This window comes from Embiotoca jacksoni, unplaced genomic scaffold (genome assembly GCF_022577435.1).
Source record: "Embiotoca jacksoni isolate LCO1_2020_lvr unplaced genomic scaffold, fEmbJac1.0.p SCAF_64, whole genome shotgun sequence".
NCBI classification, from domain to species: Eukaryota; Metazoa; Chordata; class Actinopteri; family Embiotocidae; genus Embiotoca; species Embiotoca jacksoni.
The window spans coordinates 549,279-576,613 of record NW_027185419.1 but is presented as its reverse complement, the minus strand read 5'-3'; the positions used below and the strand labels follow the sequence as shown (position 1 = coordinate 576,613).

At 43.5% G+C, this 27,335-nt stretch overlaps 2 protein-coding genes, 1 long non-coding RNA gene and 1 other non-coding gene across 17 annotated transcripts in view; 2 read left to right on the top strand and 2 right to left on the bottom strand.

The window, feature by feature from the left end:
- Positions 1-231: 231 nt before the first annotated feature.
- On the top strand, positions 232-303 carry trnad-guc (transfer RNA aspartic acid (anticodon GUC)). The gene has a single exon. It is a non-coding gene; the product is annotated as a tRNA-Asp (tRNA).
- A 1,460-nt stretch (positions 304-1,763) lies between these two features.
- On the bottom strand, positions 1,764-16,545 carry LOC138213820 (aggrecan core protein-like). The gene is given in 20 exon segments (XM_069175101.1): positions 1,764-2,859; positions 2,954-3,136; positions 3,582-3,726; positions 5,882-5,964; positions 6,049-6,207; positions 7,261-7,411; positions 8,331-8,398; positions 9,046-10,278; positions 10,350-11,352; positions 11,454-11,536; positions 11,626-11,919; positions 12,011-12,138; positions 12,263-12,437; positions 12,550-13,068; positions 13,696-13,989; positions 14,097-14,224; positions 14,700-14,874; positions 15,284-15,575; positions 16,255-16,346; positions 16,458-16,545. Coding segments are annotated over 20 exon segments (5,361 nt in total). The 3' UTR covers positions 1,764-2,791.
- A 6,131-nt stretch (positions 16,546-22,676) lies between these two features.
- LOC138213830 (uncharacterized) lies at positions 22,677-25,299 on the bottom strand. The gene is made up of 3 exons (XR_011179573.1): positions 24,883-25,299; positions 24,515-24,738; positions 22,677-23,365 (listed from the first exon to the last, which is right to left on the bottom strand). It is a non-coding gene; the product is annotated as an uncharacterized lncRNA (long non-coding RNA).
- ppip5k1a (diphosphoinositol pentakisphosphate kinase 1a) overlaps positions 24,734-27,335 on the top strand; it is a 30,424-nt gene continuing 27,822 nt past the window's right edge. For 12 of the 14 annotated variants that reach the window (XM_069175119.1, XM_069175118.1, XM_069175110.1 and 9 more), the window contains exon 1: positions 24,735-24,843. The gene's annotated coding sequence lies outside the window, so the exon portion shown is untranslated. Of the gene's footprint in view, positions 24,844-27,335 lie in introns of all 14 variants that reach the window. The other 2 variants (XM_069175121.1, XM_069175120.1) reach the window with 1 other exon arrangement.

Genomic DNA, 27,335 nt, shown 5'->3' with positions numbered 1-27,335 from the left:
GAAGTCTGAAAGGTAGCTAAGGTTTTTTTAATTGTTTTATGAACACTAACAACTTGTTTTTTTCACTTTTATCTACAGTTTATGGTTTCCAGTTATTTTCTTTTCCCCTCCAGCCGGTGAAATGCTTCCCTCTGGTGGACGAGCGTGTTTATTACACGGTTTGTCGTAATGCATATTCGACCAGTTTTCATGTTTCCGGTTTGATGACAGTCACGTGATGTGTATTCCCACTCCTCGTTAGTATAGTGGACAGTATCTCCGCCTGTCACGCGGAAGACCGGGGTTCGATTCCCCGACGGGGAGAGGATGACCTCTTGAAACACTGAACCAGTAAAACAGTGACCATGTTTCTGTTGCTCAAGTTTGATTCCTCTTTTTTATTTATAATGTTTTAGGCTTTTCTTTTTCAGCTGTTGTGTTTACTTTGTCACGTTAAGAAGAGTTAAGACAACTCTAAAATCACTTTAGCTCTGGTGGACGAGCGTGTTTATTACACGGTTTGTCGTGATGTCGGGTTTTATGAACCAGGTTGGCCTCTAAAAGGGAATTAACTAAAATAAGTACATAATAATAGCAGTCGTGAAAGAAACACAAACTTATTAACAACCAAAGTGTCTTTATTTTAGCACTAATGAGGACAAACAAACAAACAAACACAGATTCGGCTGTTTCAAAATAAAACAGGAAATATGAGAAAATAATCAAATAAGTGTGTTTCTCATCTTGTCTTTTATTTCCTTGTTTTTATTCACCCAACAAAGAACCAGTGATTTAGAGATAAAAAATATTTAACTTGCAGGGACTCAAACTGACTAATTTTTTTCTTATTGTCAAGAAATCTCATGAAAAGACCAAAAACACTTGAATATGTCCCTTAGTACTTTATTAAAACTTATTTTAACGCTCTTTGAGGGACTATTTTCAGCGGCGGATTAATCCACATTTTGAACAGCGTATTGGAGGATTATTCAAAATAAATGACAGTTTATGTGTTTATCGCAAAAAAAAACAAAAAAAAGATTTTTGTCAACAGAAGACGTTCAGTTCTGCTATTTGGTCTTTTTCACGAAATTAATAAAAAGTACAACTGTAGAATATAACCTTTTATTGAGTGAATAAAACAGTCTTTGGTTTATTATGCAGCAGGTGACAGTTGGTGTGAGGGAGGCACAGCCCCCCCCCCTACTAACCCCACCCCACCCCACCCCTCCACCAAACAGCAACAGTGATATAAAACAAATGCACAAATCAAAGCAGTCAAAGGTGTAAAAACATTTTTTTTTTTTAAAAGCACACTGTTAATGTGTTTACAGTGATTTTCCTTCCGGAGGGTTTAGAGACATGAAATCGAGAAACTCTGCACTGCAAAGCCTCATTTAATAAACAGAACATAAAACACTCGGACCAGATAACGTAAATATATTAAAACACAGAGTTTTTGGAACGCTTCAGAATGGGACTGAATCTATAATAATCAGAGACTCAGTTTTATCTGCTTTAAAATGTTGGGGTTTTTTTTACAAAATATTTGACAGTTTTCTCTTTAAATAGGTTCAAATTTGTTTACCTATTTATGACTTTTTCCGCTGGAATTTATTTTGACCTCACAGCGTAGCACGGCCACTAAAGCCATTTTACAGCTCTTGAAAATGTGGACAAGATTTTTACAGTAAAATTTTGTTTCATTATTTTAAAAAAAAAAGTGTTTACAGTGCAGAACAAAACTGAAGACTTATAAATATTTATAAAAGTCAACCCGAATATTTTTTATCAAAAGAAAAAAACCAAAACAGAATAAAAAAAACTAAATGTTTTTGACATGTTTTTGAGCATTTCTTGCCGTAATATGAATTAATAATAATATAATAACTGATTGCAGCTATCTGCTCTGCACCGACACGGCACTGATCTCAAATGCATTAAAAGTGTGAGAAGTGACGACCTCATCAATGAAATTAAAACATTTTTTGTGTCCTACATGAATCCTTAAGTCTGATTTTATTATTATTAAGACTTACGTTCTTTTATACACTGTAAAAAATAAAATGCTAGAAATAAACCTTGAATGAGTCAGTGCCCAAACATTTTGACGGGCACCGTATGTCCATAAAAACCTACAGAAACAGTTTTAAATAAATATAGTTTTTTTCAAATTAAAATTCGGACAGTCAGAACATGAGCTGCACTTAAAGGGACAGTACAACACTTTAGGAAATATATCTTGTTAGATTTGCAGTTAACCAACATGTCATCCATGTCAATATCTTTAATATTCATTAGTGTATCATTGGCGTAAAAGTTTACATTTTTCTGTCTGATTTCCATCCAGACAGAATCCAGATGTTCAGTCGAGATCTATGTTTTATCATGTTTGCACAGGTGGTTTGTTCAATTTGATGGCTGTAAAAATTAACTGTTACTGCGGCGATATTGAACTTCATGTGTTCGCTCACTTCGTTATTTTACCTGAACAGAAGGTTTCCTCTCTGGATTTTTTTTTTCTTTCCAGTCTGTAATTGCAGCAACAAGGAAATCCCAACAAATGATTTCACTAAACAACATTATATTACAAAACACACCATGAAAATAAACTCAGATCAATAAAATTATTATATATATTTGAAATATATTAGGAGGTGCCGGGGGGCGATACGACGGACATAAATCACGTTTCCTCGATTTAGCCCCTTTCAAATCATCTTCACTAAAAGACAAAATACATTTCTGAGTGCTATTAATGTTCTTTTGAAATAATAAACTAATCTTTTTTTGTTATCGTTTTTTTTTTTTTTTACTTCTGGGAGACGCTCGCTGCCGGACTCCTGCTGCCGCTTCGCTGTATTCTTCTTCTGGCTTTCACTGCAGCGAAAGAGAAAACACGACGAAGTGTTATTATCTGAAAAAAAAATTTAAATCTGAGGAGCAGCGTTTGTGTTTGAAGCGCCGATCTCACCGTCGGTACACTCCACTTGGGGTTCGTCCCACCGTCCGTCCGGCTGGCAGCGAACCACCGGCCGGTAGCGCTGCCTGAAGCCGCGGTCGCACTGGTAACGGATGACGGCGTTCACCGGGTACGCCGGCTTCCTGCTGCCGAACGTGTGAGCGTTCTCCACCGGCGGCGGGGCGCCGCACGACGCTGCGGACGGCAACGGAGAGTCTTCAGTAAATACCTTAAGATGAACTATATTTTGCGTTTTTGCGGTTGTTTTGCGTGTTGTTATCGTTGTTTGACTACTGGTTCAGGTTACGTGAATTTTCTTCTCACAGCACAAAGACACGTTACCCCTCTAGTGGACTGGAGGGTGTATTACATGCCTCGGATTGATACTGGGCTGAAAATGCATGAGATGTTAGTGTGGTGACTGTCAAATTAAAAGTTAGGCAAATTACGCAAACATTTAGCAGTTTCAGAACCAAATGTTTTCCTCGGGAGTTAGTGTCTGCTGTAGCCGTCGGCTAACAAATTCAGCGACACGAGGTGAAGCTGAGTCAGTAACATGAGTTTATCGTTGTGGTTTTTATGTTTTTTTTTTCTGCCCCCTAGTGGCCAAACACGGATTAATAAAGCTTTAACCAGGTACCTGGGCCTTTCTTGCAGGTGAACGGCAGATGGTAGTTACACGGCACGTCGTTCCACTGGCCGTTCTCCTGCCAGACCGTCACCACACAGTCCTCCCCGGTTTCGAAGTAGCTGTCCGGCTGGTTCGGCCTCCAGTTCTCGTATTGCTGAGGAAGATTAGGGGAAAATATCTGCAAAGTTCCTGCTGTAAATGTGGTATTTGCTAATACCAGGCTACTTGCACGCTGGTAATACGATCAGATAAATTCATACAGCTTCACGCTTTAAGCTGGAATTGTGCTTTTCAAATAAATGATGTAAACTAATTTCCCAGCTCTCATGTAATCCAGGCTTCAAACAGAGCAATAAATAGTTATAAATAGTTAATCAAACAACAATAAATAAAAAATAAAATAAATAACTCATCATTAAAACACAGAATCTTTTGCTGTTGGATTAGTGAGGTACTAAGTGAGGCTATAAAAAAATGGTTTGACATTTTCCCTTTAATTGAACTTGACCTCCCCTTTAATAAGCCCCGCCCCCTCGTCAGCCCGACCGGAGGACCGACCGGCGGACAGCGGAGATCACCGTCCGGTCCGGGAGGGAGGGAGGGAGTGTTTTCGCTTCTCAATTCAGCAAGTTAACGATTTATTCCAACAAAAGCCGGAAACGGTGATTTTAAAACGTCGGGAAGATTAACCAAAAAAACCGGATTCGGTGAGTTTAACGTTTAGTTTGTCTTGTTTGAGGAACCGTTAATGAGGTGCTGCCGCCGCCATTTTTAAGTCACCGTTAACGGAGTAAAACTTTTACAAGACGTTTTACAAGAACAGCTGACAGACTTATTTAACTTTATTTTCTTTATTTCCCGTCGTATGAAACAGCTTTCTTCCCCAACGGGAGGATTTTCCAGAAGATTTGGAAGTTGAAGTCGGATTCCTGGCGTGTGTGTAACCATGGAGACAGCGCGCTCACGGGGACAGCAGGGGGCGCGCGCCTCACCCAGGAGACCTCCCGGCTCGCCTGCGCGCGGCTTGACCCACAAAAAACACCGTTTCACCGCTGCTCAGGTAGGATTTATGGCTTTATCTGTGTCTTTGCGGTTGTTTTGAGGTTGGGCAGCGTGTCTTTGCGGTAGTTTAACGTGTCTTTGCGGTAGTTTAATGTGTCTTTGCGGTTGTTCAGCGTGTCTTTGCGGTTGTTCAGCGTGTCTTTGCGGTAGTTTAACGTGTCTTTGCGGTTGTTCAGCGTGTCTTTGCGGTTGTGCAGCGTGTCTTTGCGGTAGTTTAACGTGTCTTTGCGGTTGTTCAGCGTGTCTTTGCGGTAGTTTAACGTGTCTTTGCGGTTGTTCAGCGTGTCTTTGCGGTTGTGCAGCGTGTCTTTGCAGTAGTTTAACTCGTCTTTGCGGTAGTTTAATGTGTCTTTGCGGTTGTGCAGCGTGTCTTTGCGGCAGTTTAACGTGTCTTTGCGGTAGTTTAACGTGTCTTTGCGGTTGTTTAACTCGTCTTTGCAGTAGTTTAATGTGTCTTTGCGGTTGTGCAGCGTGTCTTTGCGGTAGTTTAACGTGTCTTTGCAGTTGTGCAGCGTGTCTTTGCGGCAGTTTAACGTGTCTTTGCGGTAGTTTAACGTGTCTTTGCGGTTGTTTAACTCGTCTTTGCAGTAGTTTAATGTGTCTTTGCAGTTGTGCAGCGTGTCTTTGCGGTAGTTTAACGTGTCTTTGCGGTAGTTTAACGTGTCTTTGCGGTTGTTTAACTCGTCTTTGCAGTAGTTTAATGTGTCTTTGCGGCAGTTTAACGTGTCTTTGCGGTTGTGCAGCGTGTCTTGCGGTAGTTTAACTCGTCTTTGCGGTAGTTTAATGTGTCTTTGTGGCAGTTTAACGTGTCTTTGCGGTAGTTTAACGTGTCTTTGCGGTTGTGCAGCGTGTCTTTGCGGTAGTTTAACTCGTCTTTGCGGTAGTTTAATGTGTCTTTGCGGCAGTTTAATGTGTCTTTGCGGTTGTGCAGCGTGTCTTGCGGCAGTTTAACGTGTCTTTGCGGTAGTTTAACGTGTCTTTGCGGTTGTGCAGCGTGTCTTTGCGGTAGTTTAATGTGTCTTTGTGGTTGTTTCGCAGGTCTGTGGTCAAATCGTGTGTCTTTGTGGTTGTTTTGCGTGACCCTCTTTGGTCCTTTTGCTTCTCTTTGCAGTCTTTGTGATCATTGTGACTTTCCAATAAGGAATTCCTCCAGTTCAGTAAGTCATCCATCACTCTGGAGAGTTTAAGAAAAACACCACACCGTCCTGTAACAAGACTTAAACGCGAGCGTGAACGTCTTTGCTCACCCGCGGGCTGCCGTCCGTCCAGCGGAAGTCGTCCTCTACCGTCTTGTCGTTCAGGCCGATCCACTGGTAGTCCTGCGTGTATGCTGCGGACAGAAGAAGAGGATTTTTTTAAATTCCCTCTCTTGTGTCTACGTGCACGAACACACTCGTCACATGAAAACGCTCACAGTTGACGAAGCGCTGCTCCTCCGGCGAGCCGACGCTGACCAGGTGGGCGTTCAGGTCGCGGCAGCGCCGCTCGGCATCCAGCCACATCTGCCTGTCCGAGAAGTGGCGGTAGCAGTTCCCCTGAAACTTGGTCCAGCCGTCCTCACAATGCTGCTCCTCTGCAGCCGCAACACCACACAGTCAGCAACGCCGATTTAATGCACCACCGTGATACAACTCATGAATTGAAGATTGTTCCGCATTAATAACTGACGATGAGAAGCCTCCATGTTGTTTACAACCTGCTTAGCGTTTCCGACATTTTCCATCTATAAACAAATGTCTGAAGACAAAATGGAAAGTTACCCATAATGCTAATTTCCATTTATTTTTGTCTTTTACTGAAACATTTATAAAGGCCTCATTCATTCTGCTGCTCCACCTTGATTGCTTTATTTTAAAGGGTCATTTCAAACAAATTACACCCAAAAACACCCTTTTTTTTTTTTTTTTTTTTTACTTTCCACTTGTAATATTTAGATATGTAGACAACCTGAGCTTCATTTGCTGCCTCCTGATTTATTACTGCCCAGATACGACAAAAACAAATGTCTAAAAATATTCCACATGAATGAGCAGCGACACTCAGTCCACACCTGAAGATCAGTATGTTTGACAGAATAGTTTCAGTGAGCTACACTATTATTATTATTATTATTATTATTATTACACTATTATTGTCTATATTTGTTCAACCTGTGCTGTTGTGTTTTGAATTTTACAAAAAGAAATCTCTGAACTGTTTTTATTTGGAGTATCGCTGTGACTTTGTACGTGTGCATCAATCAAATCCTCTCCAGAAGTTTTCGCAGCAGGCCGGCTGAGCTGCTACGTTTGTTTTCTTTGGTCGTAACTGGAAAGTTGCTTCTCAAGAAAGTTAAAAAGGTTCAACGGGTTCAACTGTTACTGCGTTGAATGTTTTTTTGGGGGCGATTTGAGTGAACTGACCCTTTTAGATACTTTTAACCAGAGACGTCACAGAATTGACGGTCACGCGTCTTCTGCTGCCGAGGCACCAAGAGCTGCTCGTGACGCTGTGTTTTTTTTCCACAGAGCCACATCGTGTACCGACGCCCTCTGCTGGCCACGTGCGGCACCTCCCTCTCTTTCTCTGGAGTTGTTTTTGTTGTGAGGCTGTTGTTAGTATTTATTAGCGGAAGCTGATCTCGTACCGATCTCGCAGCGTTTCCCTCCGTAGCTCGGCAGGCATAAGCATTTGAAAGAGTCTGCACGCTCCACACAGGTGGCGCCGTTGGCACAAGGGTCGGAGTGGCACACATCTAGCTCTGCGGAAAAAGGGGGGGGGGGTGGCGGGTGACACTACTGTTTGAGCGGGGGGAGGGGGGGTGAGGTTGGAGGGATGAAGGGGGGGGGGGGGGGGTGTCACAACTTTAGTCACGACTAAAGTTAGTGGAAAAAATACTGAAGCTGCTGCAACTTTCTGGTCCAACTTGCTCCTCCTGCAAACAGTCATCTAATTATCCTTTTGGTTATTATTATTATTATTATTATTATTATTATTATTGGTATAAATTCAACAACCCCAAATGTTTTGATTATTTTACGCTGGAAACAACCTAATAATTCAAAATATTATCCAGGGTTAGTTGCAGCAGAAGCTCAGTATTTTAAATCCCAGCAGGATCAAATAAATAAAAGCAACCACATGATGCCAGAGAGCAACATCATGTTTCCACAGACGCAGTCATGCACACGGCGGCGAGGTGGCGGCAAGCTGGACAAAAAAACAACACCGAGGTACACTGGTGAAAAAAACCACGCGTGACCGCGGAGGTGGTGAGAATCCTCGGAGCGGAGACACGATGCACGAGTTCGACAAAAACACCTTTAAACATTCAAAAGTCTGCAAACACAGAAACCAGAGAGCCGAGACACATGGAAGAAAATGAATAACAACACAAAAACAAAGCAAAAAATAGGATGACAAACACAATCAGGACAGAAGAGAGAGAGAGAGAGAGAAAGATTTACTCTCCAACCAGTTCAATGTTTTTCTCTGGAAAATATAACTTCAGGCTGATTAATAAAAAAACAGAAGGCAGGTCAATAATTTAAAAACGTGCAAACACACGGCGGAAACATGAACAGGCAAAAAGTCTGTTAAACCAACAAGATGTCGGACAAATATTTGAATCAAGATGCCGTCAGAGTGGGAAATGATGAAAAAGTAAAAAAAATAATAATAAAAAAATTGTCGGCCGGTGAACTCACCCTGACAGACGGCGACTCCATCTTCCACCGAGCACAAGGCGTCACCACACGGGTCGGGATCACACGGGTTCAACACGCCTAGAAAAAACAGGTGGAATCAGTCAAACATGATAATAATAATAATAATAATAAACTTTATTTGTAAGACATGTTTCTAAACTCCAGTTACAAATGACACAATGCGCATACAAAACAACCATGAAAACAAATTAAAACAGGAGTGTAAAAGAATTAAGAGTTGTTCACTAAAATCAACTAAATGTTGATGTCCTTAAAAAAAAAAAAAAGGGATTCGTCTTCTGAGTTGTTTAAAAAAATTCAATGGCAGTTTTTGCCCTTTAAAGAATCACTTCTTTACTGTGAATTTCTTGAAGTCAAAACATTTTTTGTGTGGTAATACGTTAGGTTTTGTTTTGTCGGCGTTCCGCTTCTAATGCGACTCTTCTAACGCAGGATTATGTTCTATTTCTAAAAGTTGCGTCATCATAAATTAGTTTTTAATGCAAATGTTTATACTCAAAGGCCTCTAATCTCTAACATGTCAGAAACAGACAAATTAGTGCGACTCTCAGGTGACAGAAAAAAACGCACCAGCGATCCTCACACGAAGTAAAGAAATAGTAGTTACTGGACGTAACCGCAGTTCTATGAGTACGTTCGTTTCTTTATATCCAGTCAGCGGTTCATTGATTTGCGGGGAAACACCGTAGAATAAGTTTACCCACCGTCCACGTCGCCCGGCGGAGCATCAACGGGAGGAGCCGACAGTCCTGCAGGGACGAGCGCAGCAGGGTCAGAGGTCACGTAGACGTCGCCAGGGGTTACCGGAAGTTCGGCCACGCGAAGGGCCTCCTCCGGTCCCGCGGTGCTCTCGGCCGGTACCCGTTCACCGGACGGAGTCGGCGGCATCGCCTGCAGAAGATCTCCGGAGTGAGTTGCTGGAAAAACGACGCCGGCTGCGGTCAAGCCGGAGTCTCCGCTACCGGAGGAAAATCCACCGTCTCCGCTACCGGAGGAAAGTCCACCGTCTCTGCTACCGGAGGAAAGTCCACCGTCTCCGCTACCGGAGGAAAGTCCACCGTCTCCGCTACCGGAGGAAAATCCACCGTCTCCGCTACCGGAGGAAAGTCCACCGTCTCCGCTACCGGAGGAAAGTCCACCGTCTGCGCTGTACTCCACCAACCCGCGTCCGAACATGGCTGTGTCTCCGAACACCTTAATCATAACATCCTGTGTTAGAAACGTCACACCGCCTTCTCCGCTTGTCGAAGACTCGGAAAGTCCCGATCCGGACATTCCCGATCCGGACCCAGAAATATAACTCGACCTTCCAAATCCAGACAGATGTCCACCGCTTCCCTGTCCGGAGCCGTAGACTAAAAACCCAGAGACCTCCTGCTCTCCAGAGGATGAACCCGTGACCTCCGTGAACCCTGAACCCACAAAGGTCACGCCAGAGAAGAACTCGGCGCCGCTTCCGGAGGGCAAACCGCTCCGATCGCTGCTGAGAATTCCCGATCCGGAAATGTCGCCGGAGCCGGAGCCGCTGAACTCCAGCCGGCCGCCGCCAAGCTCGTGTTCCTCGCGGGCGATTGGGTCGGACGCATCGATCAGATCTCCGTCTATCAGGAAGATCGGAGCGTCTCCGCTTCCTGAAAGTCTCCCTCCGCTTCCGGAGGAGAATCCGGACGGGAAACCGCCGAACACGGAAAAGTCCCAGCCGGTGACGAAACCAGAAGACTCCCCAGAGAACTCTCCGCTTCCCCCACAGCCGTCTACAGAAGAGGCACTTTCTGTAGTGCCGGAACCAGATCCGGAGCCGGAGCAGGACAGATCGCCACTGCCACTGAGCGCTCCAGAACCGGCGCTGGATGAAGGGAAGATAAAGATCCCCACGCTCCCTTCTCCAGCTTCTTGGGGTCCTCCCGAAGCCAAGCCAGAGACGGTGCCGTCGATGCCTGAAAAAACAATGGTGATTCCGGATCCATCGAGACCCGATCCGGAAGCATCCGCACTGCTAAGACCCGACCCTCCTCCGCTGGGCAGCTCAGCACTCGCACTGCCGGATGGGACTCCAGAACCAGATGGGTCACCGGAAGTAGTTCCATCTCTGGAGGTAACTTTGTGTCCAGACGTAACCCGATCTCCAGAACCAGAGTCATCTCCAGAACCAGAGTCATCTCCAGAACCAGAGTGATCTCCAGAATCAGACGGGTCTCCAGAAGCAGCTCCATCTCCAGAGGTAACTTTGTGTCCAGAAGTAGCACCATCTCTGGACGTAACCCGATCTCCAGAACCAGAGTGGTCTCCAGAACCAGTGTTGTTTCCAGAACGAGACAGGTCTCCAGAACCAGAGTGATCTCCAGAACCAGTGTTGTTTCCAGAACCAGAGTGATCTCCAGAATCAGAGTGATCTCCAGAATCAGATGAGTCTCCAGAAGCAGCTCCATCTCCAGAGGTAACTTTGTGTCCAGACGTAACCCGATCTCCAGAACCAGAGTCATCTCCAGAACCAGATTGATCTCCAGAATCAGACGGGTCTCCAGAAGCAGCTCCGTCTCCAGAGGTAACTTTGTTTCCAGAACTAGACAGGTCTCCAGAACCAGAGTGATCTCCAGAACCAGTGTTGTTTCCAGAACTAGACAGGTCTCCAGAACCAGAGTGATCTCCAGAACCAGTGTTGTTTCCAGAACTAGACAGGTCTCCAGAACCAGAGTGATCTCCAGAATCAGACGAGTCTCCAGAAGCAGCTCCATCTCCAGAGGTAACTTTGTGTCCAGAAGTAGCACCATCTCTGGACGTAACCCGATCTCCAGAACCAGAGTGGTCTCCAGAACCAGTGTTGTTTCCAGAACGAGACAGGTCTCCAGAACCAGAGTGATCTCCAGAGCCAGAGTGATCTCCAGAACCAGACAGGTCTCCAGAGTGACCCTCGTAGGTTTTGTCCACTGCAGACCCTGAGCCAAAGTCTGCTGAGCCCGAGCCCGAACCTGAAGTCTCCACTGGGACGGGAAGAGCGATCGGTGGAACATCTACCAAGAAAGAAGAACAAGTATGACAGTTAAGAGGAAACAAAAAAGTGAAAAGTCATCTGTTCTTGATTTAATCAGAACTTACCGGGCCTCAACAAAACGGTGATGGACGCCAGGTTGAGAAGAGCCTCCTGGACTTCTGTGACATTAAGTCCAATTTCAATTGCAATAAGTTGAACGTCCGCTGCAAGGATCGGGCGATAAAATGAGGAATCGATTACATCAATGAGGAAAAAATGTGAAGAAATAATCACGTTGGAAACAAAAGTTCACCTCTGAAACAATACGCGTCAAATCTAGCGTGGAGGTCCAGATGGCCCGTCTGGTTGGGGTGAGCGTACACGGTGTGCACTCCCGCTTTCCCTCCTCCGCACTCGGCTCGGGGTTCGTTGACGGGATAACGGACGCTGCGATCCGCCAGCCAGCCGGCGCGGCACTTGTCGAAACCGTCTCTCCAGGCAGCGTGGAGCTCCCCGACGGAGGCCAGAACGCCGTTCTGCTCCCGACAGCCGGAAACGGCCTCGTCGAAGGTGAAACCCTCCGCCGATCCGACGTGGAAAACCTCCCCTGAGGAGACAGGCGGGGAAGAGACACGGTGGTTCTTGGGTACAGTTGAGTCTCGGTACATTATCCAGCTATAATGTTGTTGTTTTATCACCTTTGAGTCCATCGGTGTAGCAATACACGTCGTATCTTTCGTCCGCCGGCCTCAGACCGTAAGACTGAACGCCGGCTTCCTCTACCAGATCTCCAGCGCACTTCTCTCGAGGGAAAATGATCGGATATCTACGCAAGAGCAAAACCAGTTTTCAAAATCTTTGGTTTATTGAGACGGGAATCTCTTTTTACCTCATCTGTAAAAAAAAAAAAAAAAAAAAAAAAAAAAAAAATCCCACTTCAGGTACTTTACCTTACGGTCTGATCCAGCAGCCAACCGGCGTCACACCGGTGATATCCAGCCTCGTACGCCGCCTGCAGCTGCTGCGGCGTGGCGATGGAGGCGCCGGCGCTCCGACAGGCCAGCTGGGCCTCGACGAACGTGAAGGCGTACCGGCCGGCGGCGGAGCGGTGGTGGAAGACCAAACCTACGTACGGAGACAAGAGGTGGAACCGTGTCTTACTCGGACACTCAATGGGGATTTTTTTTTCTATGTGACATTACAGTTATGATGACATTGGCAAGTTTCTGTCACTGACTAGTCAGAGGCGTCTCAAAGCTGGCGCCGGGCTCCCTGCCGACATCCGGCCGGGCGGCGACGGACTCCACGAGGTCCGGGATGCGCTGAGTGGCGTTCGGCGGTTGAGGCAGCGGCTCCACTGGGCTCTCCGTGGTCCCCATGGTCTCCGTGGTCCCTGTAGTCCCCGTGGTCTCCGTGGTCCCTGTAGTCCCCGTGGTCTCTGTTGTCTCTGCGGTCCCTGTAGTCCCCATGGTCTCCATGGTCTCCATGGTCTCCGTGATCCCTGTAGTCCCCGTTGTCTCTGCGGTCCCTGTAGTTTCCGTGATCTCTGTAGTCTCCGTGATCTCTGTGGTCCCCATGGTCTCCATGGTCTCCGTGGTTCCCGTGGTCTCCGGCCGGCGGGTCTCCACCTCTCCGACCGCCTCACTCTCGGTGGTCGTCCTCCTGAAGAACACCTCCGGGCTCCGTGTCACCGCGGTAACGCTCAGCACGCCGCTTCCCTCCTCCACGCCGCCCGAACCTTCTTCATCAGGGGACTCTGAGGATAACGGAGGGAGGCGAATACTTAACGGTGTTCCAGATCGTAGCGTTCACGATAATATCGGTCATCTTTAATTGATATTGTCGTAATCGTAATATTGATTTTCTTTTACTTTTTTTTTTCATCATGTCTTGCTGTTAAGCAATGCAACAGTTCCTTATTTCCTCCGAGAGCTACTTTGATCAAACGAAAGCGTCCGAGAGCTATTCATGTTTAGTAACGTATTCACATAGCTGAGCTCCACCAAAACCAACTGAATCAGTTTCTTTTATGTGAAAGATAACAAAACTGATACTTAACAGTCAAAACCAAGTATATGTCAGGACCTCGTGTGAAACTGCAGGGGTTTTAAATTGAAACGGAAGTTACGACATTCAGTCTCTTTATAGCTCCGCCCCCTTCTGTTGCGGTCCAACTGATAAAGATTCTATTTGTTATTTTACCTCATTTCTGAGCAGCCGTTTTGTTTCCAGCTCAGTTGTGAGAGTCTCAGCTGGGTTTCTATCCTCTGATCTCTGTGTGTCTCACTGTGGGCGGAGCTTTTATTTTTTATCTCTCAGGATAAGAATCTACGTCTAGTGGAAACCTTGACGTGCCTTCAGCGTCTTTATTCTTCCATCTTACCCGTGTAGCAGAAGGCGTCGTAGCGGGACTCTGGAAGCGGGTATCCGGTCTGGTTTGCGTGGAGATAAACGGTTCGGACCCCCAGCAGACCTCCTCCGCACTGTAGCCGGCGGACGTTGACAGGGTAGCGGACGCTCCGGTCTCGCAGCCAGCCGGCGTTGCAGACGTCCATCCCGCCACGCCAGGCCAGGTACAGCTCACCGGTGGTGGCCAGCCGAGCTCCTTTATGAGAGCACGCCAGCTCGGCCTCGGCGAAGGTGAACTTCTCCGCGGAAGCGGTGTAGAAAACTCGGCCTGTTTCGGATGAGAGAGGTTCGTTAAAAATGAGTAAAAAAAAAAAGTCAAATAATAAAAGAATTATCTTAAACAGAAAAACATGTTGGCGTGCAGTGAAAGAGTACCCGTCATCTTCTCAGCGAAGCAGTAAACGTCGTAAGTCTCGCTGTGGTTTCTGACTCCGTACGTTCTCACCCCGGGAAGTTCCTCCTTGTCACCGTAGCAGTTCACGCGAGGATCGTGGATCGGGTACCTTTATTTAAATCAAAACAAGATTTAGTGACTATATGAAATACTGACGTCTGTTTGTTGCCGTACAGAAAATTTTGAGGACCAAATTCAGTTAGTTGAAACCACATTTTTCTCCAGATTACTAGAAATTTTCAAATGCTGGAATGTCCTTGAACGCATCATAAGGAAGATTTTTAAAAATGTTTGGTTCTGTTGCAAAAAAACTGAAAAAATCTTAAAGAAAAAAATCATAAATTGATCTTTAAGCAAGTCGCAGTTTGAAATTTGCTGTCTTAATTAAAAATTACTGGAAAACAAAGTCTTCCTTAAAGGAAGATTAATGGCTTAAAAAAGTTGTTCAATTATCTGACGTTTGATGCTTTAAAACATGCAAATCTCCCAGCGTTGGTCTTTTTAAAAAATGTGCCGAAAGGTTTCAACATTTTTCTTTATATATTAAGTGAATAAAGTATTTTAAAAGTCGTCCCTCCCCCCACCTGACGGTGGCGTCGGAGAGCCAGCCGGCGTCGCACTGGTGGAAACCGTCGTGGAAGGCGGCTTGGAGCTGCTCGGGCGAAGCCACGATGGCGCTGTTCTGACCGCACGCCGCCGCCGCCGCCTCAAACGACAAACTGTAGCGTCCCGCAACAGACCGGTAGTGGAAAACAATACCTGAAGGAAAAAACACGGATTTCAGTTTAAACAGTGAATTTTAGTGGTCATTACCAGAAAATACAAACAATAATGATAATAATAATAATAAACTTTATTTGTAGAGCACATTTCGTACAAGAAATGAGGCTCAAAGTGCTTCAGGGCAAGAAAATGACATTAAGTGTTTTACATCAAAATATAGAAGAACATTTAATAAATATGGAAAAGAAATGAGATGAATAAGAAACTGATAAAATGCATAAAAAACATAAAATGCATAAAAAACTGATAAAATGCATGAAATAAAACACAAATAGAGTTCAAATATAAAATAGGCAACATATAAAAAAAAAAAATCCGCGTTGAAAAACGGTCTTTTAAAAATACAAAATGTTTTTAAACTTTCAAGATTTCGGTGAAGGCGTACCTCGAACCTGCACGCGGACGACGTCGCTGTCGTCCTCGATGCCGAGCTGAACCTCGCAGCGATACGCGCCGGCGTCGCCGGACCGCAGCTCGGTTATCTGGATGCTGGCGTCGGTCGGGGTGTCGGGGTATCCCAGCAGGTGAACTCGGTCCAGGTAGCTCTCACCGACGTGCACCCGCCCCTCCAAGGCCACGAGCACCGTGGAGACCCGTTCTGCGGTCACCAGGCTCCACTTGATGCGGTGGGACAGCGGGACGACGGCGGGGGCGCCGGGGTCCGGGACGGTGTGGTCCTACGGAGGGAAAAACAAACGCGCAACATAACATCATCCGCAAAGAGCTTTTTTTTTTTTTTTTTTTACTAAAATACTGCATGAAAACAATAATATTCAGAGATTCTGATACCGAGAGAAGAAAACGATTTCCTTCAATGCAACAAAAGGGCGAGAAAGGATCTTTGTGATTTCAGCTGAATTCACACTTTTTGGTGGTTTTGGGAGTTTTATATTTACACCTCGTCTTCTTTATTTCTGTTTGCTTACGTCGCTGTATTTTAAAAAAAAAAGAAAGAAGAAAAAAGCCGCATTTGTCTTTTTTTTTCCCCACTCGGCGGTAAAAGTCCAGAATCGTAAAAGTTGCCATATCAAAGGTTTGTTTTAGGCTTTTATTGACACATCGAGGCCGTTTTTGAGTTTTGCTTTTGTCTGCTTGACGCATTAAAAGTCTCAATATTTACTCTACTTTTAGCTCCGCTAGCTTGTTTCTGTCGTTGGATCTGAGGCTGAAATGTGCCGTTAAAGCTTTAAAAGTGGCGATAAATCCTCGGCTCTTCTGCTTTTTGACCTTTTTCCCTTCAGGTTACCGGAGCGGTGACTTTAGAGGACGGCATTTTTTTATTCTACGAGATACAAATGGAAAACAAACTGAAATTCAGAACGAGAACTATAGAAACGAGTTTTTATACTCTCGTACCTCGAAGTAACACGGCAGTACGACGTCTCCCCCCAGCAGGGGGCGCTGTGGCTCCTCCAGAGGAACGCTCACACTCAGCACATCCTCCGGGTCTGTGAAAGGAAGACAGAAATACACAAAATACAAATTTAAACGTGTGAATAAAAATTAAAAATGTCATTTACAGAGTGAACGGGCCCAACATCTGCGATGTGACGTCTCACCCATGTACGAGTGCGGGTCGTAAACGAAATCGAACGTTGCCGTGACGACGCTCAGACACACGGACAGCAGCACGCTCCACCTCGTCATGTTTTCCCCTGGAAAATAAAACAAACATGATTTTGAATCAAACTCGTCGTCACACTTCAGACTTTGATTTTTTTTTTAAGATGTCATAGATGCTCCTTCTTCTTTTTTTTTTTCCACCATGAGCCATGAAGTACATTATAGTGAGCTGATTGGTCGGTGACCACACCCGGACTAACGGGCTGAAAGAACAGCTTTTTCCCCAAAGCTGCCCCCGTCCGCCCCCCCGATTCCCCCTCCTTATGTCCTCATATGATCTACACTGACTTGGATGTCAGAATATTTTCCAGCGTTGGTCTACAGAACATTATTTGTCGTTTATTATTAAGTTCTCGGTCAGACAGGTAAAACATTTTTCTCCTGAGGGAGCGTCTCCTCGGCGTGTTTGGACTGAAGTGACAGTTCATTAGCAGCCCAGTTGTGTGTGTGTGTGTGTGTGTGTGTGTGGCTGCCTCCACAGTGGGCTCATTGAGTCGCTGCGGTGAGGTCCACTCCCATACCCCCCCCCCCCCCCCCCCCCTCCCAGAAGCACGTATTATAGCAGCAGCTCTGACGACACCGGGCCGTTCGGTGTAAACAGCTCATATGATCACGTTTCCTCCCTTTTCCATCACGTCTCAACACTGCTCATATTCACGCTTTTAGAAAAAAAAGTGTTGAGACGTGATGGAAGAAACCCAGACGAGGCTTTGATCCTCACCTGGACATGTGTTTGTTTATTTTCATTTCTCGTGACACACCAGCTTTGTTAAATATGGGATTTGTTTCCCGAGTTCTGCCCCTTTTATTAAAGTAGTGTTTATATAACTTTCTGAAGTGATTTTTTTTATAAATGACTGTTTTTGAATCTGATCTGAGACTTAAAAAAAAGATAGACTATGTTTAGTTTGCGTGCATCATTTTGACGTGGTCTTCCTACTTTCAAGCAAATCTGAAGACATACTTGCCGGTTTTAGTTAAAAGAAAATTGGATAATGTTATTTTTCTTTTGTTCCATTTTTATTACACTGACTTAAATGTTTCTGTCAGGGCTGCTCAAATACAAAATCGATCCCGAGATATTCATATTTTCACGGAGTTTTTAACCCCCAAAAAAATTTCCTGTTTTAGCTGAAAAACTAAAATCTCGTAACTTGTTACATACGTGCTTTTTAGAATCATTTTCCGAAATGAAATCTTTAGTGACCAATATAAATCCTTTTTCTGGCTAAAATATGTCTTTAAAATATACAGTGTATTACAGTAAGTTATTATTATCAGCACCTGAGTTACGGACATTTTTGTGACCGCTGGTAACGTGAACATTTGTTGATTTCACCTCGGACCTGAAACATCAGATTTTGGGTCAAATTCGTGCTGTGTTGGAGAACCCTGTTGCCATGACGACACAGTTCAGGTGAATGTTTTTTCCCCTCGGTGTTGACAGTCTGACTCTGGGGGACTAATTCATCGGTTGCACAACACCTGCCAAATGTAAAAAAAATAAAAAAATAACGCCACCTGGTGTGTCCTGACCTACCTACCTACCTACCTACCTGACCTGACGCGCCTTCTTTGGGTCTTGGAACGGTGAAGCTCCGCCCCCTCTTGAAACGTCACTCGGACCAACCTCGCCCAGCTCGTCGCTTCGTCGGCGTTAGACTTTCTGAAGCATTTCGAGGGTCTCTGTTCTGTTGACCACTTTACAGAGTTTGACCCCAAAAATCAAATGTTTTTCTGGGTCCTCAGAATAAAAACTCTGCTATAAAATCACTGTGGAAATCACTGCATGGGCTCAGGAACATCATTTTTTGTTTGCCTGAAATTTGACCCAAAATCGGATGTTTTCTCTGCTCCAGTTTCAAGTCCGCGGTGAAATCACACATATTTACGTTATCAGTGATCACTTGACGCTTGATGTTGATCAAGAGACGACACCTGGAATACTTCCTCACAAAACTCATTGCTTCCCAATGCTTCATGCACATTTAAATGTTACCTGCTATATGTACTTTTATTGAAGCCACAGACTTACGAACACGTCTTTTTACTTCAACACAGAACACGCTGCGACGTAAAAGCACCTCTCGGCTAAATGTCGTCCCGTTCATGTAAAAACACACCAGAACAAACGTAACGAAGTCAAAGTGTGTCGCTCACCTGTCGCGTCAACGCCGGTGGATGTCAAACTCTTCTTCTTCTTCGCCGGTGTGTGGTTGTTGTTGTTTTTTTTATTTGCTCCCGAGTTGTTTGGTGGAGAGTTTAAAAAGTCCCAGTGAGCAGAAGAAGAAGAAGCAGCAGCAGAGAGCTGGAGATGCTCGGCCAAGTGCCAGAGAGCCGAAGGTCCGCCTGTCAGACCTCAGGAGGGAAACACCGGCGTCAAGCTGCCGTCTGGAGGAGGAGGAGGAGGAGGTCGGACCGCTGCTTTCAAAATAAAAGCAGCAGCCCGAGTCGTTCCTCCGAGGCGGCGTCGCTGCTCCGGGAGCGGTCGAGTGTTTTCAGCCAAAAGTAACAAAGTCGTCATCACGTGATTTTTGGAAAAGAAGTGAAAAATAAAAACGTTCCACTCGCTGTAAAATCTACCATTCAAATACATGAAATTAATAACCACAAATATCTATTTGTAAATCTTTTGTGTGTTAAATTAGAAGCCTGTCGTGAATCAATGCTGAATCAAAACCATATAAAGTTTAAAAGTCCAAATATCTCACGATGGATCGTTTGATATCTCAGCTGTGTGCAAACACACGTTCAAAATGAAAAAAGATTAAAGTTTTTATTTCATGAAGAGAAAAATTAAACTGATTTTCTTTTGCTTTTTCCAACAATCTGGCCCCTAAACACCTTCCTGACAACCTCCTTTCTCAAAACTCTTCTTGTAACCAGATGACTCGAAGATGTTTTCGGGCTTCGTTGGACATGTTTCAGATTTGCCTCCAGATGTTGAGTCCTGGAGACTTTGAGTGACAGGATGTTTCCTGGAGAAGTTCGTGGTGGATTTTAAACGTCCACTTCGGGGTTTTTTTCTGTGTACATATTTGTTATTGCAAAAGTAAAGAACTGTTGTTGGTGTGTTGAATCAAAAAGGTTTTTACACGGTTTGAATTGTTAGTTATCATATAACATGTCGAATGTCATTTGGAGAGAGCTGAGTTTGATTTCATCTCGAATCTTATTTAATTGAAGTTTTGAATTTTTGTTTATTTTAGATTATTTGGAGTTTTGTCTGTTTCTGCATCACTGAAGGATTTTTGTCTTCGTCCAAGTTGATTTATTTACTTTAATCTCCTTTCAGCTGGATCTGGTCTATAAATCTTATGATGTGCAAAAATCTGTTGCTTATTGTTTGTTAACTTTTCTTAGTTTTATTGTCGTTGCTCGTCTGAGTTCAAAAAAGTGCGATAAAAATGGAGATTATTATTATTATTTTTACATGTAATTTTTTACATTTTACATGCACATTTATACATTTAAAACGCAAGTATCTGCAAAGGAGGTAATTGCTTTGCTTTTATTTTGAAGGAAACGGGGGGATGTGTGGTGTTCTCGACTCAATTGATGGGGTGAAAAGGGAAAAAAAGAACAAGGGTGGAGGTAAGAGGGTGGAGTTTCACCTACTCGGTACAAATGAGGCAATCAGCCAATTTCAAATAATCGCATTTGTTTCGTTTTAAGCGTCTTGACGGAAGAATTAGGACTCAAAACGGCCTTTTAGTGACACGAAACTACGACAAAGAGCCCGAATCTTCCTTCAGGACGAAAACAATCCACCGACGTGATTAATGATGGATGCCGCCGGTCTCCCGTGTCTCTCGTCTCCGTTGTCCCGCCGTCACCTTTTGGACTCTTTCAAACCGTTTTGAGTTTCACACCTCGACTCTGCGGCTGCTTGATTTCACTCCTGGAACAAAGAAAAAAGAGAAACCCTTCAAACCGGCGGACAAAGCTGCTCTTTCAGCCGGCGAGCACTCGGAGGGGCGGGGAAATGTCAATTACACCACATTCACACGCCGGGAAAAAAAGAAACTGTCGCTGAGACAAAATGAACCCACTCCACCGATAATTGGAGCCGAGTTGAGTTTAAGTGGAACATAATGAGGATTATTTACAACAGCAGCACACGTTGAACTCAAAGTCGTTGTGAAATGTCCCTTTTTCTTTCCTCCGAGTTGAATTGGAGCTTTTTCCAGGTCGGACCTGCTCTGTGTCGACCTCCGTTAGATTTGAATGTGAATAGAGGAAACCGAACCGACTTCAAAGACCCGCCTCTGAACGCTCAGATCGTTTCCTCGCGCACATTTTTTTCCCACTTTTTTTTTTGGGGTGATATTTGTCCGGAGCTTTCTGGGACGAGGTGCGTCTCCGGGCTATTTATATACCCGGAGGCCGGCTCGGCTGAAATTACTTAACTGAAGAAAAACGTCCCGCTCCGCCCTCGGCGAGCTGCCGACAGACCGCTCGGTCGCCCGTGACGGAAGAATTAAACGGATTATTATATTTGTGTTCAGTTGTGTTTCAGTTAAACTCCTCGGGGATCGTTTGACTTTACTCATAAGCGTCCTTTCACAGCGAAGGTCGCCGTGACGGTGACGTCTTGTTGGTCGGTTGTTTGTGTGGGTGGTCAGGACGGACCGGGCCAGAACCAGAACCCGATATCACTGTGAATCCGGGTCTGACCTCCTTTTCATGGAGAAACATTTTGCAGTTTTTCCATCCTCACTGGGCGTCGACCTAAGTTTGATTTTAAACCAATCAGCTCGCGCCAAAACCCGGCCGACACTCTGGCACCGCCGCAGCTACCGACCGCACAGCATATTTAATAATTAGTTTAATGAACTGAACATTGAACATTTGGCAAGTTTTTACATTTTTATAACTTTTTTTTAATATATATATAAAACATTGTTTTTATTTTTATTTTTAAAGAACGAATTTTGTTTTTTAATGTATATATTTATTTTTCTGGTCAGCGACAGGTGAAAAACATCGACGCCGCACTCGTCGCCGTCACCGGCCGTCCAATCACGGCGAAGGAGAGGCGGGACAAAACGCTGTCAACCACCGATCGGCGAACGCTAACACGAACCGAGATGTTGGGGGTCAAAAGGTCGCTGTGACCTCACATTCACATCCAGATTCGCTGCGAGCGTTCATTCGGACTGAAGGATCAAATATTGTTCACCTAAATCGGAGAATAAAAGTAAAATAAATAAAAAAAAGTTTTATCACAAATGTTTTTGTTCTTTTCAGTTTTGGTTTTGAAGTCCGGTTCGTACCTCGATACTCCTCTACTTTTCTCTGTGAAAATGAGAATCAATACTTGACCTGTGGACGTGTTGGAGGGTGTGTGTGTGTGTGTGTGTGTGTGTGTGTGTGTGTGTGTGTGTGTGTGTGTGTGTGTGTGTGTGTGTGTGTGTGTGTGTGTGTTTCTGACCGAACACTGTTTCCCTTCTGGCGGAGCACAGAGCGGACGTTCATCTCGACGTCCACCTCGTGGACCAGACCGCTGCCGGCCCGGTGTTTCCCCGACACCCGGACTCGTTAAACCGCCGCGTCGCTGCAGTCGCTCTTTGAAAGGAGGGTTGGAAGTGTTTTATTTCCTTCACTGCTGCGGCTCAAACAGGACATGTTTCACACGGGCCTGTTAAAATACCCGATAAATATTCTCCCTGTCGCTGCTAATTTGAAGCTTTTATGACTCCGTGACTTCTGCAGCTGGAAATATCGGTCAGGATGTTATTAAAGAGAATTTCAAGTAGTTTAACGGTGTTTTGAGTTACATATATATGTATTTGTTGGGGACTATTTTCTGGTGCGGATGTGGTGCTGTGTGTTCATGGTAATCATCAAACATGTCAGCCAACAACACGACTCTCTAATGTGTTGATATCCAACCCGCCTCCTCAAAGGAAACGATCCAAAACATTTACTAAACCCTCCGGGGGAAATTTCCACCCGCACCGCACCTCAGCGTACGAGCTGAAAGTTGCCTCGTCGGCAGCAGCCGGGAAAAAGGCGGGAAAAGCTGATTGTTGTTGAGATTTGAAGGTAAAAAAATAAATGTGGCTGAATACACGAATAGATCGTTATGTATTTAAAAACAAGTATTTTCTTTTTATTTCATGTTTTCAGAAAATGCTTTAAAAAATGTTTTAATGTGGAAATTGCTTTAATGAAATATGCCTTAATTTGCATACATTTCAGAACGCATATCTTAACTTTGGATAAAAATCCGGTTTAAACTTTTTGTTTTTTATTCTATTTGGTTTACCTATTAAAAAATTCATGAGAGGGGGATCTACTTTTACCACTCCATGAATCATACAATAGTGTCAACAGCCAATAATATTTATTTATTTATTTATTTTTTAATAAAATGTATAAATCAGGCTGAATGATAAATGATGAATAAAACACAGTTAAAAAAAACCTTCAGAATAAAGACGGGGGGAAAAAGGCTGTGTTTTCAAAATGTTTTCCAAACTTTCATGTTTTATTCTCGTCTATATTCTGCAGGCTTTTTTTTTTTTTAACGAAGGTCGTTTCTTCGTATATTGTTAATAACCCTGATTTATGAAGCTTTTATTCACGCAAAACTTGTTGGGAATTTCAGGAGAAATCCACAAAACACACAAAATGTACTGTCTTCCCACTAATTCGAAAGACGATGTGTTTATAGAAGCGAATTGGGCCCAAAATCCAAAAAAAGAAAAAGTGCCGAGTCGGGAGGTCCGGCTGCTGGAAGTTCATCCAATAATGAGGCTCGTTGTCCCAGTTTGACACGCTGCTGCGAAATCGCTCTGGCAAATAGGAACCATATGAGAGGCGTCGTCACAGAGGGTCTCTGTGAAGGAGGAGAATACAATGAGGGCTGTTCACAGAAATCGGACTGGAAATATATATGATGCATAAAAAAAAAAACAGCAGCGCCAGATTTTATGGAAATTGTCGTTTATGACTAAAAAAAAAAAGAAAAAGAAGAAACACTGAGAGCTTAAAATGAGTTTTATTTGTTTTTACTCTGATAATATTTGTGTAAGTGCCCCCCCCACACACACACACACACACACACCCACTCCCATGTTCAGAGTGCCTTACAGAGGAGCCTTGTTAAGCCCACTGTTTATTAAAAATGCTCTTTTCATAAGGAGGTGCAGCAGCTGGACCTGCGTGCTCTCAGGTATGTATGAAACCGCGTTAGTCAAACATGCAGAAACACGCTGACGTCAGCGTTCGACCCTCACGTCAACGTCAACATCAGCACGGTCACCTTTTAAAAAATAAAATGCTGAGTTAAAGGAGAGAAGTTCAACACAAATAAAACTCCTGGTGGTGGATTCATGAACTGCAGCAGGACTTGAATTGATTTTTTTCAGATTTTACAGTTGACTTTTGAGGATACTTCGCAGCTTTCTCTTCCTCCTATTTTATCTGAGCTGATTTTCCTGAGATCCTCAAACAAAAACAAGCTTGTATTTAATCTGGAGACACATCTTAAAACTAAAGGACCACTAAGTCCACCAAAAGATGCAAATAAATTACTGCTAATATGAATAATATATTTGGATTTGGCTATATTCTTTAGGTTTATTCTTTAAAACTTAAAAAAATAAAAAAGTATAGACGGCTGTCACGTGACAACGTGTTGAAGTGTTAAACTGGAGGTCGATGCAGGATTTCCATTCTGGTCCGGTCGTAAAACAAATAATCACACCTACAATATTACAGGTCCATGTGGGCCGGTAACAGGCATGCCACGCGAAAAATGTACTACTACTAGTGATAATAATAGCAGTAGTAATAATAAATAAGTCTTTAAGTTTGTTATTCTTCACTAAAACATGATTAAATAACAAGTGTAAATCCACTATATTAATCTGCATTGAAATAGTATTATTTTAAAGCAGTGATTTTACATCAATTTCTATCAAATATATATGCTTAAAAAAATACATCACAATATCAGATCATACAGCGTTTGAAGAATATTTGCCTTTTGAATGAAGTGAAGTATAATTTTAAAACCGTGTCTCCTCGCCTCGTCTCTGTTCCACCAGAGGGCGCTACGCTCCTCTTTGTGGGTTTTGTTTCGCTCCCTCTGCTGTCTGTGTTCGTTGCTGATTGGCTCCTTGTCGTCTTTGCGTCACGCCCCTCTCAGACTGATTCTCCTTTTCCTATTGGTTGTTTCAGACGCCGCTCAATCCCCCGTGCGTCAAACTGTAAAAAAAGAAAAAGAAAAAAGATTGGTTTCACATGCAAACTGTCAGGAGTTGAAGGAAGCGAGCTGATGAGCAGCGGCACGAAGCCTCCGAGCCTCCTCCGGTGAGTTCACTCGGTTTTTTTAGTTTTTATCTTACTCACCGGTAACGGAATTACGGTGTACAGGCATCCCGTGTTAACCGTTAAACGTTGATTAACGGCTGCGGGGGTTTGACATCCACTTCAAATGCAGACAAAATGGCCTCGGACGACTTGTTTACTTAGCGAACTAGCCGGGATGCTAATATTAGCTCACATGAGCTTGAATGTATCTGAACGCTGCACCAACAATTAACGGAGATTCCTCCGCCACGCGACGCGGTCGTTGAACCGTGGAAGGGGCTTTTCTTTTTTTACGTGCAAAAATATCATCACAACCGTGTTTCGAGTACATTCACGTTTTCATACGCGGCGTCCCGTTTTTGATTAATGAACCTGCTGCAATGAAAAGTAACGGCAGAAACAGACCTGAATGTCCGGTTACCGTGAACCGAGCACGGCTCTGCTGTTCAGTTCAACCCCCCACCACCACCAACACCACCACCAACACCAACAGGAAAATCAGGTGCAACGAGCTGTGACATGTTTTTTTTTCTGCATGAAAATATTTTTTTCCCCGAGGACTGGTGTTTACTACCAGTTTATTTATGTTTATATCAACTGAAGTGAATTGCTGTCAGAACATCCACGGTTTTATTGAAGTGTCTTTACAGCAGGGAGCGTTTGTTTATATTTATTTATTTGCAGTTGTGGAATGTAAGTAGATAGATGGAGAGATAGAGGATAGATAGACTTTTTTTTTTATCCCGCAAGGGGAAATATTTTTGTTACAGCAGCATGGAAGATACCGCAAAAGCAATACAAAATTACAGAATACAAATAAAATTATAAAATATATATATATATATATATATATATATTTTCATTTTTCATCAGTAGTTTTTTATTTTTTTATGTTGAGCTAAAATACTTTCTTGTAAAACGTTAGAGGGAAAATTACAGGATTCATCTTTAACAATGTGTTGTATTTTAAAAGCGTGTTATATTATTCATTATGTATAAATCTTTAGATTCAAAAGTAGCTGAAGCTGTCAGATAAATGGAGTGCATTAGAAAGTACAGTATTTCCTGATAAAATGTAGTGGATTGGAAGTATGAAGTAGCCTTAAATAGAAATACTGAAGTACCTTGAGGTTACCACATCACGAGATGATCATGAAAAATGGTTTCTGGGGATCGTTTAATCAACTTTGCTGCCGTAGTTAAATTAAATAATTTTTTAGCATTTCTTTTCCCTAAATTAAGAATTAAATGAATCAATAATTGCCCAATGACTTTCCTGTTAAAGCCTAATCATCGTTCCTCTTATTAAAAACATAACATGCAAAACTATGAAGGATTAAATGAGAGTTGTTTTTATTTTTAGGTCAGAGTGGTTTAAAATAAACCACCCGATTCTTGCAGGTTGAATTTGGGCCTTTTTTTTTTTTTTTTTGCGTCTGTGCTGTTTGTGTCCTTTAAAACTCTGAGGTCCCGCTGGCGGTTCAGACAGTTTGTTTATTGTCTCATTCAGACCCCTTCGGGGCCGCTTTATTCTAACAAGTGTTTTCAGCTGCAGTCGTCGTTGTGTGCATCGTTGAGTGAGTTGTTGTCGTTCCGGTTTGTCCGCCGACTCTTCGACCGGCTTAATGTTCAACGGCGGTGCACGATTTGAAGATACGAGTTTCAGTACCTTTTTTCTAATAAACATCTGCACACTGCAGGAGTAAAGTTTCAGTGGGGAAATTCTTCTTTTCGTTCAGTTTAGAAACACCTCAGCCTTTAATACAGAAGAGAAGAGGGAGACACCGAAGCTATTAAACATCATGATTTGGCAATAAATCTCTGCACCTGGCTTCGCTCTGCAAGTCGGTTTTATGTCGCTGTCAGGTCAAAGAAATTTGAAACTTGGTCTCCTCGATAAACGTCACGGGAAACGAGGCCTCGCCCACCCCACCCTCCTATAAATGAGATGAAATATAGTTTTATTTTAAAGACGTCCTGGTGCTTATTCAGGAAATGGAGGTCAGAGGGCAAAAGAAACGAACATGTGTCTCAGTCCCATTTGTTGACGCTTCCTCCTGTTTATCCGAGTTGGTAGTGAAATGTTTTATCATATCGTCGTATGAGATTTTAGAAATGTGGTGCTTCTTTTAAAATTTTTGGGGCTTTAAAGTTGTAACGATCAGTTGATTGATTGATTAGTCCCTTAAAAGTTCCTTAAAAAAGTTTTAGTTCCTTAAAAATATAAAGGAAACATCAGCTATTTTGATAATTTATTAATTGTTGGGCATTTTTAAACAAAAACTTCAAATACAGTCCGTTTCCGGCTTCTCATGTTTAAAGATTTATTGCTTTTTCTCTGTTTTCATATCATAAATTTGAGAAAGACAAAGGCATTTGTAGTTCAAGTGCTGGTCACATTTTTTTTGCTACTTTCTGACCAAATCAAATGATTAATTCATCTTGAATAATGGTCATGAAAAACCTCAATTACAATCTCATGTTTGATCTTG